This window comes from Delphinus delphis, chromosome 4, assembly GCF_949987515.2.
Source record: "Delphinus delphis chromosome 4, mDelDel1.2, whole genome shotgun sequence".
Classification (NCBI taxonomy): Eukaryota; Metazoa; Chordata; class Mammalia; order Artiodactyla; family Delphinidae; genus Delphinus; species Delphinus delphis.
The window spans coordinates 86,242,147-86,262,862 of NC_082686.1; the positions used below are offsets into that span (position 1 = coordinate 86,242,147).

Here is a 20,716-nt window from a genome sequence, read left to right on the forward strand (position 1 = left end):
TTTCAGTCTTTTAAAGAAAATTGGCTTTATATATTATATTCAAAAATTTAAAAGTATATTGCACATGTCTTCTAAACATTAATTATCTTTAAAGGCTTCCTACAGTCCATTGCATGAAGTTACCGTAATTTATTTAACCATCTCCTATTTTTGGATATGTGTTTCTAGTGTTTGGCTATTCTAAATGGTGCTATCATGTACTGTGCACATATTTCATTGTACAGTTCATGTATCTCCTTAGGATAAATTTCTAGCTGTATAATTATGGTTCAAAAAGTGAATATTTTCGGTGTCTTGAAACTATTTTCAAGCCAAATTGCCTTCTAGAGGGTTCAGTTAATACTCCTACCAGCAGTGTGTAAGCATTCTATTTTACTCACCACCACCAGGGCTGGATAATATAATTTATAAAATTATTGTTAATTTGATGGGCAAACATGGTATCTCATTGTTTTTAGTCTGCACTTTAGAAATTGGTGATATTTTAAAACATTTTATGTTTAAACATAAAATTTAAAATACTTATGTTTCAATTAAAATGTATAAACATTTTTTTCTATTATGTTATATTCCATAATTTTTCTTTTGGATTTCTAGTTCATTTTCTTGCCCATATTTCCATTAGGAGGTTTATATGTTTATTTATTTGGTTGTGCTGGGTCTTAGTGGTGGCAGGTGGGCTCCTTAGTTGTGGCTCGTGGGCTCCTTAGTTGTGGTATGCAAACTCTTAGTTGTGGCACACGTGTGGGATCTAGTTCCCTGACAAGGGATTGAACCCGGGCCCCCTGCATTGGGAGTGCAGAGTCTTATCCACTGCGCCACCAGGGAAGTCCCCAGGTGGTTTATATTTTTTAAATGCTTGGCAAAAGATCTTCATATGTTAAAATATTAACTCATAAATATTAACTCATAAATATTTGTCCCATTGTCTTTAAATTTCTATTCAGTTTTTTTTGACATAAAAACTTTTTTTAACATTATATGTTTAAGTGTTTTTCCCTGTATAATTTTTATGCTTAGAAACTTTTTCATCACACTAAAAATCAAACAGATATTTACATTTCTAGTGGCTGCACTGGTTTAATCTCTTACATTAAGTTCTTTCATTCATCTGGCATTTATTTTTGGTACATATGAGATATGGGGATCTAATCTTTTCTCCAGCTAACAAGCTTTGTTTTGAATTTGTAAAATATTATATTCTAGAGTGTTTTTTCTGGGCTTTCTATTCTGAAAATTGATCTATTAGTGTGATCTTGTGTCAGCACTCTACTCATGACTGAACTGTTTTAAAATAAAAAGGTATTTACACATTATTTTGTAAGATTTAGTTTAGAATATAAAAATGCTCATCCATTGGGTTTCATATATTTGCTGGACATTGTAACTTTCAATTTTATAAGTTCTTCTTTTTGTTTTTTTAGTAAACTTGAATTTAAAATTGAATTATAATAAAAGACTTGGAATAACCATAAACCCTTTCCTTAAAATAAAAATAAAAGGAAAATCAGTCATGACTCAGAGCAATCTAAATTTAACCCTAATTAATATCTTGGTCAATGGTCAAATTAGAAAATGTTATATTTTCAAGTTTGACTTTTGTAGCAATAAAAAGGAAATATATTTTGGTTTGGATATGCAAATTATTATTTCAATATTTGACGATTTTGTTATGTTGATAGGATTTGATGATAGAAGACAATCTTTTAAAACTTGAGGTTAAACGTATTCGAGATATGCTTCACAGTAAGGCAGAAGAAGTTCTTTCTCTGGAAGAAAGAAAACAGCAATTACACACTGCTATGGAAGAACGGAATGAAGAAATTAAGGTTCACAAAAAAATGCTTGCATCACAAATAAGATGTGTTGATCAAGAACGGCAAAATATAAGGTAACAATTAGAGTTTTAAAATCCTGCTCACGAATTTTGAAAACGTTAAGAGTAATGTCAGAAGAACTGACTGCTCCCTCCACCACCCTGGATGTCCATCTTTTTCTTATTTGTTTGAAAAAGCTTTTAATATAATACATAGGCCATATTTTAGCTACAAAGCTATGCTTTTCCCTCTCTTTCCTTAGGCTAACTCCTTTCTTTAGAGTTATCCTTTTACCTTAAGATCATTAATCTCCTTGGAACTGATTTTTGTGTATGGTTTGTGGTAAGGGTCCAATAACATGCTTTCCCTTATGGATACCCGACAGCTGCATTTATTGAAGCAATTTTCCCCTAGAGATTTCGCATATCTTTTATAAGATTTATTCCTGGATACATGCTATTTTTTCTTAATGTTACTATCAGTGTTATCTCCTTTTAAAGCATTTCATTTTTGGTTTGTTGCTGGTGTATAGAAATGCAGTTGATTTCTGTATATTAAGTATTCAGCAGCCTTGCTTAAATTTTTATTAATTCTAACAATTGATCTGTAGATTCTACTTTCTAGGTATTTCACTGACATCATTTGCAAATAACAGTTTTGTGTCTTCCTTTTCAATCTTTATAACTTTTCTTGTTCTTACTTTATTGTCCTTGTTATCTAACCTCCAGTTCAATGCTGAATAGCAGTGGTGATTGCAGGTACCCTTGTCTTGCAGGTGGTTGATCTTAAAGGGAAAGTTTTAACTGTTTTATCTTTAAGTATCAAGTTTACTATAGTGTTTTTTTGAGATTCTCTTTATAATATTAAGTGAGTTCCCATCTATTTTCATCCTTTGCTAAGAGGTTGTTTTAATTTGTTTAATCAGGAATGAATGTTGACTATTATATGCTTTTTTTGTACTCACTGATATGATGTAGCTTCTTCAGTCTGTTAATATAATTGAATATATTGATGCTTTTTCAAAGTTAAAACAAACTTACATTCCTGTAATAAATACAGCTATTTGTTACATATTACATTTTGTATGTATCTAGATTTGGTTTGCTAATATTTTAATACAATTTTTGCATCTATGCTTATAATTCTCTTTTTCTCTCCTGCCCTTGTCAAATTATCAGGTTATTAAGGTTACATCTACTTTTATAAAATGATCTTTGTGCTTCTTATTTTTCTACACTCTGCATAAGCTTGTAAAAGAGCAGAATTATATCTTTCTTGAATTTTCAAATACCTCACCAGTAAAGCCATTGGACATCTGGAGTTTTTTGAGGGGGATTTTCAACTGTTGGTTTAATCAATTTATTGGTTATAGGACAATGAAGATCTTGTATTTTTTTCTTGAATCTATTTTAGTAAGTTATATATTTTTCCTAGGAAAAAATTTCCATTTCTTCTAAATTTTCAAAGTTATTACCATAAAGTTGTTCACAATATCATTTTATTATATGTTTAATAGCTGCAGTGCTTGTAGCTTTTCATTCCTGATATTGGTTATTGTGACTTCTCTTTTTTGGGTGGGATAAGTCCTGCCAGTAGTTAATGAATTTTATTACTCTTTGAAAAGAATAAACTCTTGCTGATTTTTTTCTATTGTGAATTCATTTTCTATTTTATTAATTGCTGCTCTCACATTTACTATTTCTTTCTTCTATTTTTGTGGATTTATTTTTATGTTCTTTTCCTAACTTCTTGAGATAAGATGCTTAGCTAATTAGTTTTCAACTTTGAAGGCTAAAGCAATTCCCTGAAGTATTACCTAGCTGTATCCCACACAATTCTCTGTAACGGCCAGATAGTAAATATTATAGGTTTTGCTGGCCATACAATCTCTGTTGCAACAACTTGACTCAGCCACTATGGAGTGTAAGCAGCCCTAGACAATATGCAAATAAATGAGTGTGGCTGTGTTCCACTTTATAGACACCAAAATTTGAATTTCATAGAATTTTCATATTTCATGAAATAGAAACTTTCTCTTGATTTTTCAACCATTGTACATTAAAAAATGTAAAAGCCATTCTTTGCTCATGGGCTGTACAAAAACAAGTAGCAGATATAGGATGGTTTGCTGACCTTGGCTTTTTATCTCTAAGTGGTACCATTCCACTGTATGTGTCTACCCTAATTTATATATATATTTACCTGTTGATGAATATTTCAGTTGTTTCCAGTTTGGGGCTATTACAGATAAAGCTGCTATGAACATATGTGTTCTTGGTATGGACATATGCTTTCTTTTCTCTTGAGTAGATACCTAGAAGTGGAATAGCTGGATCATATGGTAGGTATTCTCTTTGTCTTTCTGTTCTTTCATTGGTTTTACTGAATTTCCCTTTTTTCCTCTTTGTTTGTAGTATGTATATTCTAATTTAAATTATTTTGTTTATTTTTAAATTCAAAAGAAATTCTAATCTTCCTATCTCTCTGAATACTGAAGATTAGTTACTATTATTTTTTCCTTCCTAAAATAGTTACAACTTTTAGCGTGTTTTACTGCTGTATTTCCTTTCTCCATCTTTCATTTATTATTGAAATCACAGATTATAGTTTCGGGTTGTTATTTGTTTTTAATATTATGTCTCTAGTTTGAAAAGAACTCTTTCTTATAACTTGCATTAAACTGTACAGCCAATTGCCAGCAATAATTTCAACCTAGCTTCATGTTTTACTTGTTTCTTGGTTTAATATTCTTTCATGTATCTTTTGTTATTCTATTTCCTTGGATTCTTATTTCATTTCTCTGGAATATGTTTTGAAACTTTTTCTCAAGAATTGATGTTTTCTGAAATTTTCGAGTCCTTGTATGCTTAAAACATATTTATTCTTCCCCATGTTTGAATTACAGTCGAAGTTTGAAAGTGTTTCATATTCTTCCAGATTAAAGTGTTGTTTATGGGAGGTCTGGTTCCAGATAGGGAACCTGGTTTTTGTGTTCTTTCTGGAAGCTTTGGGACAATGTTTTTATTTGGGGGATTTCAGAACTTTCATGGGTGCGTCTGGGTGTTTTATCCTTTTTCATTTTTCTTGTTTGATCCTTGGTGAGCTCCTTCAATTATTTCATTCAAGTCTTTCTTCATATCAGGAAAATATTTTTCTGTTAGTTTTTCAATTTTTTTTTCTCACAACACTCTCTCCATCTGTTGCTTATTTTTAGTGGATGCTTAGTCTTCCAGATTTCTTAACTTTTCTCTCATTTTAATTTTTTATTCTTTTTATTCCACTTTTTAAGATATTCCCTCTCGCCCCATTACAATCCTTTCTGTCTTCTCCCCATCCCCTGCCCCTCTGTCTTTCTCCTCTCTCTATATCATTGATTCAGTCTTTCGACCTGCTTCGTTTCCGACCTGGGCCAGTTCACCCTTCCTTAGGCAACCTGGTGGTCCCCCTCTCCCAGGAGGTCACCATGTTGAGGCCCAACTTAGTGCGGACACCCAATTGGCATAGCACACTACAGTACAGAGCTCGTGGGCTCAAGAGATCCTCCTGCCTTAGCCTCCTGAGTGGCTGTCACTACAGGCGTGTGCCCACCATGCCCAGTATTATTTACTACTTTTAAATTAAAAAGTGGAGATTATTTGAGAGAACTCTTATTCTTTCATTGGTTCTTTCTTTTCATAGCAGCCCATTCTTGTTTTACGGGCATTTTTGGATGTAATATCCTTTCATGTTTTAGAAGATACTAATTAGAATACTTTGAAGGTTTTTTTCTATCCCATACATTATCTTTGTTTCTCCTAGGGTCTATTCTGTCTTTGCTCATTTTGTTCTTTTCATTCATACCATTAGCTTTTCATAAATGCTGATAATCTTTGGCTGTCTTATATTTATTAACAAATGCTTAATTAATAATCATGGTGATTGGTATAGCTGGCTGGTATGGGTTTCTTCTGCAATTAGGTAGATTGCTTTTTCTAACAGGTCTCTCCCCTAACTGGGAGGGCTGACTGTAAGCTCTGGGCTAGTCTGTCCTGTAAGGAGCATAAGGGGTTTATTTTGGGCAATGAAAGGTTTCATTTCTGGCTGGCACTGCCTTTCTCTTTTATTAACCTCCATTGTTGTGGAAGCCTGGAATTACTTCATGCTCTTTTTTGCTTTTCTCTCCAGCTTCAACATACAATGTTAGGAACTCTGGTAATTTTGAGGGTTATCACTGGAGCATAAATAATTCCTGCCAACATTTCTATGTACTTTGAGGGGTTGAGGAGAGTGGCCCAGATGTTCTATAGGCAATCCTTTTATTAATTACCTTGACAGTAGCCTCAGAGATCACTCTTGCTCTTTTTATTTCTTATTACTGAGTTTGGATTTTCTCCAGACTTCTTTGGTGAAAAATGGCTCTTATTACTATATAATCTTCTGAATCTCCATTTTGTTTCATCCTGTCAATCATATCCCATTTGTTTTCCATTTTTCATGAATTCATGAAAAAATTTTCTTTCTTTTCCCAGAGCTGTGGTGGGTTTTTTGGTTTATTTTTCTTTTAATCTTTTCCATTTTAGGAAGGAGGAGAGAGATTCTTGTGCTCAGTCTACCATCTTAAGCTAGAAGGCCAACAAGACTTGTCTTTTAAAATCACATAAAGGACGAGTAAATATTTTCTGATGAAACAATAATAATACTTAAAAATAAGCAAAGCTGTAACTTCTGATACTTAATATATTTTACCATAAACTTTCTTTAGGAGTAGGAACCTGGTATGTTGAAGATTTCTTTTCACCATGATTGGAAGGCTTATTTTCATGAAGTTGTAGCAGGCAAACAAGTCACTGTCCATGTTGCTGTGCATATATTAACATTCTTAGTATTATTATTATGTAAGTTAAAAAATAGTTTAAAAATATAAATTTACTGGAATAGAAGGAAAAAAGTAACAAGCAGATTTAAAAATCAAAATCTTAGGAGACAATTCTCCAAAGGTTTCTCATATTTCTGCATGCCTTGCAAGGAGAGGCACTGGCTTTCCTGTTCTGGAAAGACAAAGGAGCAAGGTAAAAACCTACAAGACCAAATAAATGAAGATGAAATAGGCAACCTACCTGAAAAAGAATTCAGAGTAATGATAGTAAAGATTATCCAAAATCTCGGAAACAGAATGGAGAAAATACAAGAAGCATTTAACAAGGATCTAGAAGAACTAAAGAGCAAACAGTGGCAAACAACACAATTACTGAAATTAAAAATACTCTAGAAGGAAACAATAGCAGAATAACTGAGGCAGAAGAATGGATAAGTGACCTGGAAGATAAAATGGTGGAAATAATTGCCAGGGAGCAGAATAAAAAAAAAAGAATGAAAAGAATTGAGGACAGTCTCAGAGACCTCTGGGACATCATTAAATGCACCAACATTCGAATTATAGGGGTCCCACAAGAAGAAGAGGAAAAGAAAGGGTCTGAGAAAAAATTTGAAGAGATTATAGTTGAAAACTTCCCTAACATGGGAAAGAAAATAGTCAATCAAGTCCAGGAGGCACAGAGAGTACCATACAGGATAAACCCAAAGAGAAACACACCAAGACACATGTTACTCAAACTATCAAAAATTAAATAAAAACTATTAAAAGCAGCAAGTGAGGGCTTCCCTGGTGGTGCAGTGGTTGAGAGTCCGCCTGCCAATGCAGGGGACACGGGTTCGTGCCCCGGTCCAGGGAGATCCCACATGCCGCGGAGTGGCGAGGACCGTGAGCCATGGCCATTGAGCCTGCACGTCTGGAGCCTGTGCTCCGCAACAGGAGAGGCCACAACAGTGAGAGGCCCACATACCGCAAAAAAAAAAAAAAAAAAAAAAAAAAAAAAAAAAAGCAGCAAGGGAAAAGCAACAAATAACATACAAGGGAGTCCCCATAAGGTTAACAGCTGTTCTTTCAGCAGAAGCTCCACAAGCCAGAAGGAGTGGGAGGACATATTTAAAGTGATGAAAGGGAAAAACCTACAACCAAGATTACTCTACCCAGCAAGGATCTCATTCAGATTCGAAGGAGAAATTAAAACCTTTACAGATAAGCAAAGTTTAACAGAATTAAGCAGCACCAAACCAGCTTTACAACAAATGTTACAGGAACTTCTCTAGGCAGGAAACACAAGAGAAGGAAAAGATCTACAAAAACAAATCCCAAACAATTAAGAAAATGGTAATAGGAACATACATATCAATAATTACCTTAAAGGTAAATGGATTAAATGCTCCAACCAAAAGACACAGAATGACTGAATGGATACAGAAACAAGACTCATACATATGCTGTCTACAAGAGACCCACTTCAGACCTAGGGACACATACAGAGTGAAAGGGGATGGAAAAAGTTATTCCATGCAAATGGAAATCAAAAGAAAGCTGGAGTAGCAATTCTCATATCAGACAAAATAGACTTTAAAATAAAGACTACTAGAAGAGACAAGGAAGGACACTACATAATGATTAAGGGATCAATCCAAGAAGAAGATATAACAATTGTAAATATTTATGCACCCAACATAGGAGCACCTCAATACATAAGGCAAATGCTAACAGCCATAAAAGGGGAAATCGACAGTAACATAAAAACAGTAGGGGACTTTAACACCTCACTTTCACCGATGGACAGATCATCCAAAAGAAAATAAAGAAAGAAACCCAAGCTTTAAATGACACATTAAACAAGATGGACTTAATTGGTATTGATCGGACATTCCATCCAAAAACAAAAGAATACACTTTCTTCTCAAGTGCTCATGGAACATTCTCCAGGATAGACCATATCTTGGGTCACAAAATCAAGCGTTGGTAAATTTAAGAAGATTGAAATTCAATCAAGTATCTTTTCTGACCACAACACTATGAGTCTAGATATCAATTACAGGGAAAAAATCTGTAAAAAACACAGACACATGGAGGCTAAACAATACACTACTAAATAACCAAGAGATCACTGAAGAAATCAAACAAGAAATCAAAAAATACCTAGAAACAAATGACAATGAAAACACAATGACCCAAAACCTATGGGATGCAGCAAAAGCAGTTCTAAGAGGGAACTTTATAGCAACACAATCCTACCTCAAGATACAAGAAACATCTTGAATAAACAATCTAACCTTACATCTAAAGCAATTAGAGAAAGAAGAACAAAAAAACCCAAAGTTAGCAGAAGGAAAGAAATCATAAAGATCACATCAGAAGTAAATGAAAAGGAAATAAAGGAAACGATAGCAAAGATCAATAAAACTAAAAGCTAGTTCTTTGAGAAGATTAAATTGATAAACCATTAGGCAGACTCATCAAGAAAAAAAAGGGAGAAGACTGAAATCAATAGAATTAGATATGAAAAAGGTGAAGTAACAACTGACACTGCAGAAATACAAGGGATCATGAGAGATTACTACAAGCAACTATATGCCAATAAAATGGACAAGCTGGAAGAAATGGACAAATTCTTAGAAAAGCACAACCTTCTGAGACTGAACCAGGAAGAAATAGAAAATATAAACAGACCAATCACAAGCACTGAAATTGAAACTGTGATTAAAACTCTTCCAACAAACAAAAGCCCAGGACCAGATGGCTTCACAGGCAAATTCTATCAAACATTTAAAGAAGAGCTAACACCTATCCTTCTCAAACTCTTCCAAAATATAGCAGAGGGAGGAACTCTCCCAAACTCATTCTACAAGGCCACCATCACCCTGATACCAAAACCAAAGATGTCACAAAGAAAGAAAACTACAGGGCTTCCCTGGTGGCGCAGTGGTTGAGAGTCCGCCTGCCGATGCAGGGTCACGGGTTCGTGCCCTGGGATCCCATATGCCACGGAGTGGCTAGGCCCATGAGCCATGGCCGCTAAGCCTGTGTGTCAGGAGCCTGTGCTCTGCAACGGGAGGGGCCACAGCAGTGAGAGGCCCGCGTACTGCAAAAAAAAAAAAAAAAAAAAACAAACAAACAAAAAAAAACTACAGACCAGTGTCTCTGATGAACATAGATGCAAAAATCCTCAACAAAATACTAGCAAACGGAATCCAACAGCACACTAAAAGCATCATACACCATGATCAAGTGGGGTTTATCCCAGGAATGCAAGGATTCTTCAATATATGCAAATCAATTAATGTGATACACCATATTAACAAACTGAAGGATAAAAACCATTATGATAATCTCAATAGATGCAGAAAAAGCTTTCGACAAAATTCAACACCCATTTATGATAAAAAATTCTCCAGAAAGTAGGCATAGAGGGAACCTACCTCAACATAATAAAGGCCATATATGACAAACCCACAGCCAACATCGTTCTCAATGGTGAAAAACTGAAACCATTTCGTCTAAGATCAGGAACAAGACAAGGTTGCCCACTCTCACCACTATTATTCAACATGGTTTTGGAAGTTTTAGCCACAGCAATCAGAGAAGAAAAAGAAATAAAAGGAATCCAAATCAGAAAAGAAGTAAAGCTGTCACTGTTTGCAGATGAAATGATACTATACATAGAGAATCCTAAAGATGCTACCAGAAAACTACTAGAGCTAATCAATGAATTTGGTAGAGTACCAGGATACAAAATTAACACACAGAAATCTCTTGCATTCCTATACACTAATGATGAAAAATCTGAAAGAGAAATTAAGGAAACACTCCCATTTATCACTGCAACAATAAGAATAAAATACCTAGGAATAAAGCTACCTAAGGAGACAAAAGACCTGTATGCAGAAAACTGTAAGACAATGATGAAAGAAATTAGAGATGATCAAACACATGGAGAGATGTACCATGTTCTTGGATTGGAAGAATCAACATTGTGAAAATGACTATACTACCCAAAGCAATCTACAGATTCAGTGCAGTCCCTATCAAACTACCAATGGCATTTTTCACAGAACTAGAACAAAAAAATTGCAGAAAAGATCCTGAATAGCCAAAGCAATCTTGAGAAAGAAAAACGGAGCTGGAGGAATCAGGCTCCCTGACTTCAGACTATACTACAAAGCTACAGTAATCAAGACAGTATGGTACTGGTACAAAAACAGAAATATAGATCAATGGAACAGGATAGAAAGCCCAGAGATAAAACCAGGCACATATGGTCACCTTTTCTTTGATAAAAGAGGCAAGAGTATACAATGGAGAAAGACAGCCTTTTCAATAAGTGGTCCTGGGAAAACTGGACAGCTACAGGTAAAAGAATGAAATTAGAACACTTCCTAACACCATACAAAGAAATAAACTCAAAATGGATTCAAGTCCTAAATGTGAAGCCAGACACTATAAAACTATGAGAGGAAAACATAGGCTGAACACTCTATGAATAAATCACAGCAAGATCCTTTGTGACCCACCTCCTAGAGAAATGGAAATAAAAACAAAAATAAACAAATGGGACCTAATGAAACTTAAAATCTTTTGCACAGCAAAGGAAACCATAAAAAAGATGAAAAGACAACCCTCAGAATGGGAGAAAATATTTGCAAACGAAGCAACTGACAAAGGATTAATCTCCAAAATATACAAGCAGCTCATGCAGCTCCATATCAAAAAAACAAACAACCCAATCCAAAAATGGGCAGAAGACCTAAATAGACATTTCTCCAAAGAAGATATACAGATTGCCAACAAACACAGGAAAAGATGCTCAACATCACTAATCATTAGGGAAATGATTAGTGATGTTGAGCAAATCAAACAAAACTACAAGAGGTATCACCTCACACCAGTCAGAATGGCCATAATCAAAAATTTACAAACAATAAATGCTGAAGAGGGTGTGGAGAAAAGGGAACCCTCTTGCACTGTTGGTGGGAATGTAAATTGGTACAGCCACTATGGAGAACAGTATGGAGGTTCCTTAAAAAACTAAAAACAGAACTCCCATATGACCTAGCAATCCCACTACTGGGCATATACCCTGAGAAAACAATAATTCAAAAAGAGTCAGGTACCACAATGTTCTTTGCAGCACTATTTACAATAGCCAGGACATGGAAGCAACTTAAGTGTCCATCGACAGGTGAATGGATATAGAAGATGTGGAACATATATACAATGGAATATTACTCAGCCATAAAGAGCAATGAAATTGAGTTATTTTTAGTGAGGTGGATGGACCTAGAGTCTGTCATGCAGTGAAGTAAGTCAGAAAGAGAAGAACAAATACCATGTGCTAACACATATATATGGAATCTAAAAAAAAAATGGTTCTGATGAACCTAGGGGCAGGAAAGGAATAAAGACACAGACATAGAGAATGGACTTGAGGACACGGGGGCTGGTGAAGGGTAAGCTGGGATAAAGTGAGACAGTAGCGTTGAGATATATACACTACCAAATGTAAAATAGAGAGCTAGTGGGAAGCAGCTGCATAGCACAGGGAGATCAGCTCGGTGCTTTGCGACCACCTAGAGGGGTGGGATAAGGAGGATGAGAGGGAGACGCAAGAGGGAGGGGAGATGGGGATATATGTATGCATATAGATGATTCACTTTGTTATACAGCAGAAACTAACACAACATTGTAAAGCAATTATATTCCAATAAAGATGTTAAAAATTTTTTTTTGGTAAAAAAGAAAATTTATCACCTTAACCATTTAAAAATGTACAGTTAGTAGTGTTAGTATTTTCACATTTTTGAGCAATAGATCTGCAGAACTTTTTCATCTTATAAAACTGAAACTATCTTTTAAAACTTTTTGGTAAAAAACACATAAAATTTACCATCTTAACAATTTTACAATGTACAGTTAGTAGTGTTATATATTTTCACATTGTTGAGCAACAGATCTCCAGAACTTTTTCATCTTGTAAAACTGAAACTCTATACCCATTAAATATTACCTTCCCATTTCCCCCTTCCCCCAGCCCTTAGTAGCCACTATTCTTTCTGTATGAATTTGACTACTTTAGATACCTCACATAAGTGGAATCATGTAGTATTTCTTTTTGTGACTGGTTTATTTCATTTAGCATAATGTCCTCAAGGTTCACCATGTAGCATGTGACAGAATTTCCTCTTTAAGGCTGAATAATATTCCATTTTATGTATCTTATTCATTTGTCTGTCCATGGGCATTTGGCTTGCTTCCGCATCTTGGCTTTTGTGAATAATATATGAACATTGGTGTGCAGATATCTCTTTGAGAACCTGCTTTAAATTCTTTAGGATATATACCCAGAAGTGGGATTGCTGGATCATATGGCTCTTCTAAGTTTTTGAGGAACTGCCATGCTTTCCATAGCATTTGCACCATTTTACTGTCGCACTAATAGTGCTTAAAGGTTCTGTTTCTCCACTTCCTCACTAATACTATGTTGGGGGTTTTTTTTTTTTTCTTTTTTTCTTTTTGATAGTAGCCATTCTTATGGGTGTGAGGTGACATCTCATTGTGGTTTTGATTTGCACTGGACCATCTTTTAAAAGATGTTTGGATAGTGAGCAGCCTTGGGAGCTAGAGATAGTATCTCCCTCTGCAGCAAAGGTTAGGTATGTTTGCTTACTTTCCATTATAAAATATTTGGATTAACTAAGCTTGAGGTTCTTCACTTGTGACATAAACCTGCTGTATGTGCAGCATCCATTTGAGCTCCTCCTCACCTGCATGGCACTTTGGGAGTGACGGGAACTAATGCAAATAGGAAGCTCATGCTACTTGGTGTGCCATGAGTGATAAAGGCCTTTTCCTCTGACCCAGAAATCTTGTGTTTTTTTGCCAGCATCCATGAAACTGTGGCAGGCTAACTTGTTAGCTTTCAAATTGGGTGAAATCTGAGACCCTTCACACTGAATTATAAAATTGCAATGTGAGAATATATTTAAACTGTTTGAGTTCAGTAGTAACAGAAAACTGTCTTCTGTAAGAACAGTAGTCCTTTAAAAGTATATTGTTTTTCAGTGTTTAATTTTTCTTTTCTTTTTCATACTAGTGCTGAGTTTCATGAGCGGCTAAGTAAAATTGATAAGCTGAAGAATAGATATGAAATTCTTACTGTTGTTATGCTGCCTCCTGAGGGAGAAGAGGAGAAAACGCAGGCCTATTACGTAATAAAGGTAATCTGAATGGATTTACAGTTGTGATAGAATGAAGTATTCATTCTTTCTTAGCTCTTTGTTAAAAACCAAAATGGCAAATTTATTTTTGCCATGAAATTTCAAATTTCATAGCACTCCAGTAGCTATTACACTTAATTAGGTCATAAAACATGAGTTGCTAGATGGAGGTACTGAAGCATTATTAGTTTTATACACGAGGTCAAAGAGAGGTCTGGACCACTCTGACACTGTTTTTTTGCTATCATTTGTGTCATGTCTTTTTCCCTGATTTATTCAAGGTTCATAATCTCTTTTACTCTAAGACCCACTGTCACTCTGGGTGTCCTTAACATGTTGTGACAACCTGTTCAAAACCTCAGGCTCAAAGCTTTACTTCACTGTAGTCATGCACTCATGTGACCACAGCCTAGACTTTATTGTCACCTAGAGCTACACCACCTCTGAATCTTACACTCCAGTTTATCATTGCTGTCCTGGTATGGCAGATAGCTACAGAGGAAGAGGGCTGTTCCTTTGCTTTCGTTTTAGGTGGGAGACAGATCAGGTGAATCTACTGTTTTTTTCTGATGTTTTGAGAGTTGTCTGCCATCTCGTGATTATCTGTACCTTGTAACCCTAAAGGGAAATTTAGAAGTGATCAGGAGTTGGATGCAGTTTCCTTCCTGACTACTGCTATATTCATCTTTCCCTTGTAGAAAATACCCTGAACAGGTGTGATTTCCTTTGCAGAGAGGTCTGGGAAGTTACTCTAAACAGTTCAAAGAAGGAATGGAGATTGTAACTTTAGGTCATTTTTCCTGTATCATACATGGATAGGAGTGGGAAAGAGATCTCCAATTCACATCTTTAGAGGATGGCCCTTGTGGATGCACCCTCCATTTGGACTTCTACTTAATCTTCTAAGTTTCCTTCTGTAGCCCTTCTTTAAGGCTGCCCCTAACCTACTACACTGTGTGATATGTCTGCCACTTTGCCTCAGGAAATTCCACCCAACCTATATGAGAAATGAGTCCCAGCTCTCAAACCCTTCTTATAACTCATCAGTCTTTAGTACGTGAGGCTTCTGCCCACTATTAACAGGACTTTCCTCCTCTCAGGTTTTGAAGGTTCCCAAGGGGTGAATTGTAGGCTCTAGTCTGTTAAATGATGGGAAGTAGATAGATGTTGCAATTCCAGCTAAGTTTCTCTACCAACAAGGGCTTTGATGAGTTATATAAAAGCACTGGTGTTAGAGTGCTTTTGTCCATGCCTTGGTTCTATCACTGATTAGGTAGATGACCTTGAATAAGTTATTTAACCATTTGGGGTCTTAGTTTACTCACTTAAAAAATTAGAGTAATATTGTTACTTTTGTTTGAAGAAGTAAATATATGTAAAGCCCTTAAACAGTGTCTGGAACAAAATGAGCTCTCAGTGAATATTAGCTATCATTACTGTTATTGCTGTTACGATGATGATGATGAAGTATACACTTCTCAGGAAAACAGGCAAATTTTATGAGGAAGAGTATTCCTTCTGTGCCACTATAGTGAATATGTGAAATTAATCAAGGCTATCAGTTGCCCTTCTTAATTTCCTGATGTCATACTTCACTTTCCTCCAGGGTCCATAGCTTGCCACACAGTTATTCACACTTTTTGTTGTCAGCATATTTAAATGTTTTACTCATAACACTTCACATGTGCCAGATGTGTAAAATGGAAACTTTTCTTTATAACTAAAGTCTATCTGGCTTATGTTGAGAAAAATTATCCATGGTCTGAAAATGGGCAAAAGCAATCAGTGGGTGTACAATGATGCCACTGCATGGTGATACCAAAGACCTGGCATTTTCTAGTGTGCCCTCCAGGGATTATCTGATTCTACAGGAGTGCACACCTCTGACTGATTTTCTATTTACCACTGTTTAGAAGTCTAAGGTATTTATGGAATTAGATCAGGATTTTGTATAAATGAACAAATTCAACTCATTTATTTGACAAACAAACTGACCTTGGAGTAGGGAAGTAAATGACTTAATGTTACTCAGCTTACTAGTAGGAAATCCACAACTAAAATCTAGCTGTTTTGATTCATTCTAGCTCTTTCTCCCTACACTATATTTTGAATGAAATGTTTGCTAATTCTAGACTCAACCTGAAAGAATTAGATGTAATTTACCTAAGAACGTTATTTTCTTTGCTAAGCTTAATTTTTTATTATGTACTATTTGCTATAAAAATGTGTAACATATCTTGAAGCATAATAAAAAAAATAACTGAAAATGTTAAGAATTAAAACATTACCAAAAAAAATTCCAGTGACCACATTCTGGTTTAAATATAGATACTTGGGATTGAATAAATTTACCAATGAAATTATTAGTTGATTTTGACTAAAAATGGGTTTTGGCACTTTATTTTTTAAAATTTTATTGAAGTATAGTTGATTTACAATGTTGTGTTAATTTCTTCTGTATAGCAAAGTGATTCAGCTATATATATATATTTTTTTTTCAAATATTCTTTCCCATTATGGTTTATCACAGGATATTGAATATAGTTCCCTGTGTTATACAGTAGGACTTTGTTTATCCATCCTATATGTAATAGTTTGCATCTGCTAATCCCAAACTCCCACTCCTTCCGTCCCCCACTCCCCTCCCCCTTGGCAACCACAAGTCTGTTCTCTGTATCTGTGGGTCTGTTTCTGTTTCATAGATATGCTCATCTGTGTCATATTTTAGATTCCACATATATGTGATATGATATTTAGCTTTCCCTTTCTGACTTACTTCACTTAGTATGATAATCTCTAGGTCCATCCACGTTGTTGCAAATTGCTTTATTCTCTTTTATGGCTGAGTAATATTCCATTGTATACATGTACCACATCTTCTTTATCCTTTCATCTGTTGATGGACACTTAGGTTGTTTCCATGTCTTGGCTATTGTGAATACTGCTGCTATGAACATAGGGGTGCATGTATCTTTTTGAATTATAGTTTTGTCTGGGTATATGCCCAGGAGTGGGATTGCTGGATCATATGGTAGCTCTATTTTTAGTTTTTTAAGGAACCTCCATACTGGTCTCCATAGTGGCTGTACCAATTTACATTACCAGCAACAGTGTAGGAGAGTTCCCTTTTCTTCAAACCCCCTCTAGCATTTGTTATTTTTAGACTTTTTGATGATGGCCATTCTGACTGGTGTGAGGTGGTACCTCACTGTAGTTCTGATTTGCATTTCTCTAATGATTAGCGATGCTGAGCATCTTTTCATGGGGGCACTTTTAAATATATATGCATGCTATCCCTCTCAACCCTTAATTGCAGTTCTTTGGAACTGTTTGGGTACAACTCTAGAAGGCTTAGCCCAGTGACAGTTAAGCTGGAAAAAGTCACTGAGTATGTTCACTCACTGAGGAATTTTTGGTTTTCAGCAATTTACAGACTTCATTTTTTCTAGCCATATTTATCACAGTTATCTAATTAAAACTTTTAAAAATGTGATTATACATAAAATTTGCTGTTTTAATAATTTTTAAGTGTACAGTTCAGTGGTACTAAGTATATTCATATTGTTGTGCAGTCAACACAAGAGCCATCCCCAGAAATTTTTTTATCTTTCAAAACTGAAACTGTACCCATTAAACAATAACTCCCCATTTCTCCCTCTCCAAAACTCCTGGCAACCACCAACCTACTTTGTTTTTGTGAATCTGACTACTCTAGGTACCTCATATAAGTAGGATCATGCAGTATTTTTCCTTTAAAAAAATATGACACTTTATGGGTGTACTTTGTTCACCTCTTTTACCACTAAGACTTAAAATGAGAAAGTGTGCCAAGCCGCTTTCAGGTGAGAAACATACATTCTTTTTATTTAATATCTAGTTTGAAACCGCTTCTAGCTAACCTTATTTCTCTTCTCAGTAAAGTTTATACCTGCTTAACTTTTCGTTCATTTTTGTTGGAGAGTTTTCATCTAAGCTTTGGTTGGTTACTACACTGCCATCATGCTTTTGTAGCCTATGTGCTATATTTGGAAGGCCTTGAGGATTTGGTCTTTTACTTTAAATCAGGTGCAAGAAATAAATGCTTGGTGCTGCATGTAGGCCCCACAGCAAATTGGTATTGTTGTGAGTTAACTATTTCCTGCCCTGAAAACAGACATTCTCCCCCATGATACTTTTAACCAATCTATTCCATTTTTCATAGGCTGCTCAAGAAAAAGAAGAACTTCAAAGGGAAGGTGACAGTTTGGATGCTAAGATCAACAAAGCTGAAAAAGAAATCTATGCTCTAGGAAACACCTTGCAAGTGCTGAACAGCTGCAACAACAAGTACAAACAATCTTTTAAGAAAGTGACTCCATCTAGTATGTGGGAATTATTAAAACTTTAAAAATATACATGCAATGAAAGCTGTAGAATTATTTACCTTAAAAAGAGGAACACTATGAGACAAGGAAAACAAAAGTGTATCATGTTTGATTCAGCTGGAAAAACTAATCCCCCTCCTTTAAAATAAGTGCTAAGGTGTTATTTCCATTATTACTTCTAGTGATATGGCATATCACTTCTCTAGGGAATTAATTTCAAATCTGAAGAGAACAGCATATTGGCTGCTCTATGCTGACAAAATAAAAATAGTTATTTCATGTCCTGTTTTTCAACAACTAGACATAAGGAATTTAACCTTTCATAAAAAAAAGTTAAAAGTTTAACTTATGTAAGACTTTAAGCTTGCTTTCTACACAGCATGTTAAAAATTTAGAGCAAAAATTCTTTAAATTCTAGGTGCTGAGTATGAGGTAAAAATTCAACTAGAAGAACAAAAGAGAGCTGTTGATGAAAAACACAGATACAAACAAAGACAAATCAGAGAACTACAGGAAGATATCCAGGTAAATTCTACAGGCTTTAGTAATAAGACCTTAGTAAAAGTTAACTATCATTATTCTTTCTTGTTATCTTGTACAAAGACAATTTTTTAGAGAATTAGATAGTGAGAGATGTCTCATTTAAATGAGAAAAAAAATAAGTGATCAAAGTATTAACTAAATTAGTTAAAATCCCAGTGCTAAAGTGTAGGTTAGACTCCTGACAATTACTTGTTGATTAGCTGATGAATCAGAGCTAGCTAATTATGATCTATCCACTAACCTTTTATTTAATGAACTTTATTTCACTTAAATCCTTTAATATCACCTTAAAGATTGTTCCTTAAAAGTCTGAAAGATAAGAAAACAACATGCTTGGTAATAAGCAGGCTCTATAAACATTTAGATTTTTTTTTGACTAATAAAGTTGAAGGAACAGGTGATATGATAATTAGGAATCTTTGAAAATTGTATGCTTTCAACAGTCATTGTTTGAATTGTTTATTTTTCTCCCAAATACCATAAAAATACTTTCCAGTGTAATTATATATAAAACTTAATCCATAAAGCCATTATACTTATTATCTACCAACAGAATGTACATTGTACACAAAAATAAATGAATCGAAATTAAATGAATACTTGGCAAGTTATAAAAGTTATTTCTGATCCTAACCAGTAAGTATGTTAATACCTTTATTTCCTGCAGAGCATGGAAAATACTTTAGCAGTTATAGAACATTTAACAAATAATGTCAAAGAAAAAATATCAGAGAAGCAAGCTTACACACTTCAACTAAGGAAAGAAACTGAGGAGCAGAAGCCAAAATTAGAGAGAGTAACTAAACAGGTATTGATAACTTTTAAAAACTGACCTGTCATATTTATATTTTTTTGGAGTTCCAAATGGTAACCCCAAATCCTCCTTCACCCATTAAAAAATATTAAGTTCTAGAAAACAGGTTTAAATAATAACTGACTACTGTTGACCAACAGTGTGCAAAACTCATCAAGGAAATCCGTCTTTTGAAAGACACGAAAGATGAAACACTAGAAGAACAAGACATCAAACTTCGTGAAGTGAAACAGCTTCACAAGATCATTGATGAAATGTTAGTTGATATCACAGAAGAAAATGCTGAGATTGGTATTATCCTTCAAACATACTTTCAACAGGTAATAAGAGTATCTTCTAGTTAAATATATTTCTTAAACATTTCACAAAAAAATTTATGGTATTCATCATAAAGTGAAGTCTAATGAAAAATATTCTAAAATGCAGTGGTACTGACTGCTATTGACTATCCTTCCAGAGTGGTTTAGCACTACCTACGGCTAGTACTAAAGGGAGTCGTCACAGTTCTAGATCTCCTTCCCAGACTTCACTGGTATCAGCAAGGTAAGTGGAAGGAGAAAACACCGTCTCCTTACTTACTTACCTACAACTCTCACAGCTTCCATCCTAAGTGAACTCAGCTACTTCCACATGCTACAGCTATGGCATGTGTCAGTGTCACATATACAGAAAACAGCCAGCAGGGCAGGACTCTTTCCTTCTGACTTCTGGTGTTATTTTCATTTTGGCATAAGTGCTTTGTGACTAGCAGCTATCTCAGTAGGATAAAGCAGGGTGAGATTTTGGAGGGTACATTTAGCATGGTCATCCCTGAGTATGGGGAGAATTTATTAAACCATAAAAGGGCAACTTGGTTGTACAGACTTATTATTAAAATCCATTGTAAAATCTTCAGGAGTCAGAATTTTATTTATGCTGCTTAATTTTGCTAAAAAGGAAATTATTCTTTACTTCTGCAGTTTAGTTTTATACAGAATTCTATCATCAAGTAGACATTTTGTCAACACAGCAGCCATATTACTTTTCATTACTCTGCGAAGAGATGTCATGAAAGGATTTCCTAAGACAGTGCTTAAGTAAAACAAAACAAAAACACTTTCTAT

At 34.9% G+C, this 20,716-nt stretch overlaps 2 protein-coding genes across 2 annotated transcripts in view; one reads left to right on the forward strand and one right to left on the reverse strand.

Annotated features, from left to right (window-relative positions):
- CCDC39 (coiled-coil domain 39 molecular ruler complex subunit) overlaps nt 1-20,716 on the forward strand; it is a 45,670-nt gene that overhangs the window by 23,511 nt on the left and 1,443 nt on the right. Inside the window, exons 13-19 of the mRNA XM_060011077.1 lie at nt 1,683-1,891; nt 13,769-13,892; nt 18,094-18,253; nt 18,675-18,781; nt 19,467-19,607; nt 19,754-19,933; nt 20,071-20,156. Of these exons, the coding sequence (XP_059867060.1) occupies nt 1,683-1,891; nt 13,769-13,892; nt 18,094-18,253; nt 18,675-18,781; nt 19,467-19,607; nt 19,754-19,933; nt 20,071-20,156 (1,007 nt within the window). The remainder of the gene's footprint in view (nt 1-1,682; nt 1,892-13,768; nt 13,893-18,093; nt 18,254-18,674; nt 18,782-19,466; nt 19,608-19,753; nt 19,934-20,070; nt 20,157-20,716) is intronic.
- The window catches only part of TTC14 (tetratricopeptide repeat domain 14), a 33,411-nt gene continuing 13,902 nt past the window's right edge, over nt 1,208-20,716 (reverse strand). The window contains exon 13 of the mRNA XM_060011080.1: nt 1,208-1,769. Coding sequence (XP_059867063.1) covers nt 1,720-1,769 — 50 coding nt within the window. The 3' untranslated portion in view covers nt 1,208-1,719. The remainder of the gene's footprint in view (nt 1,770-20,716) is intronic.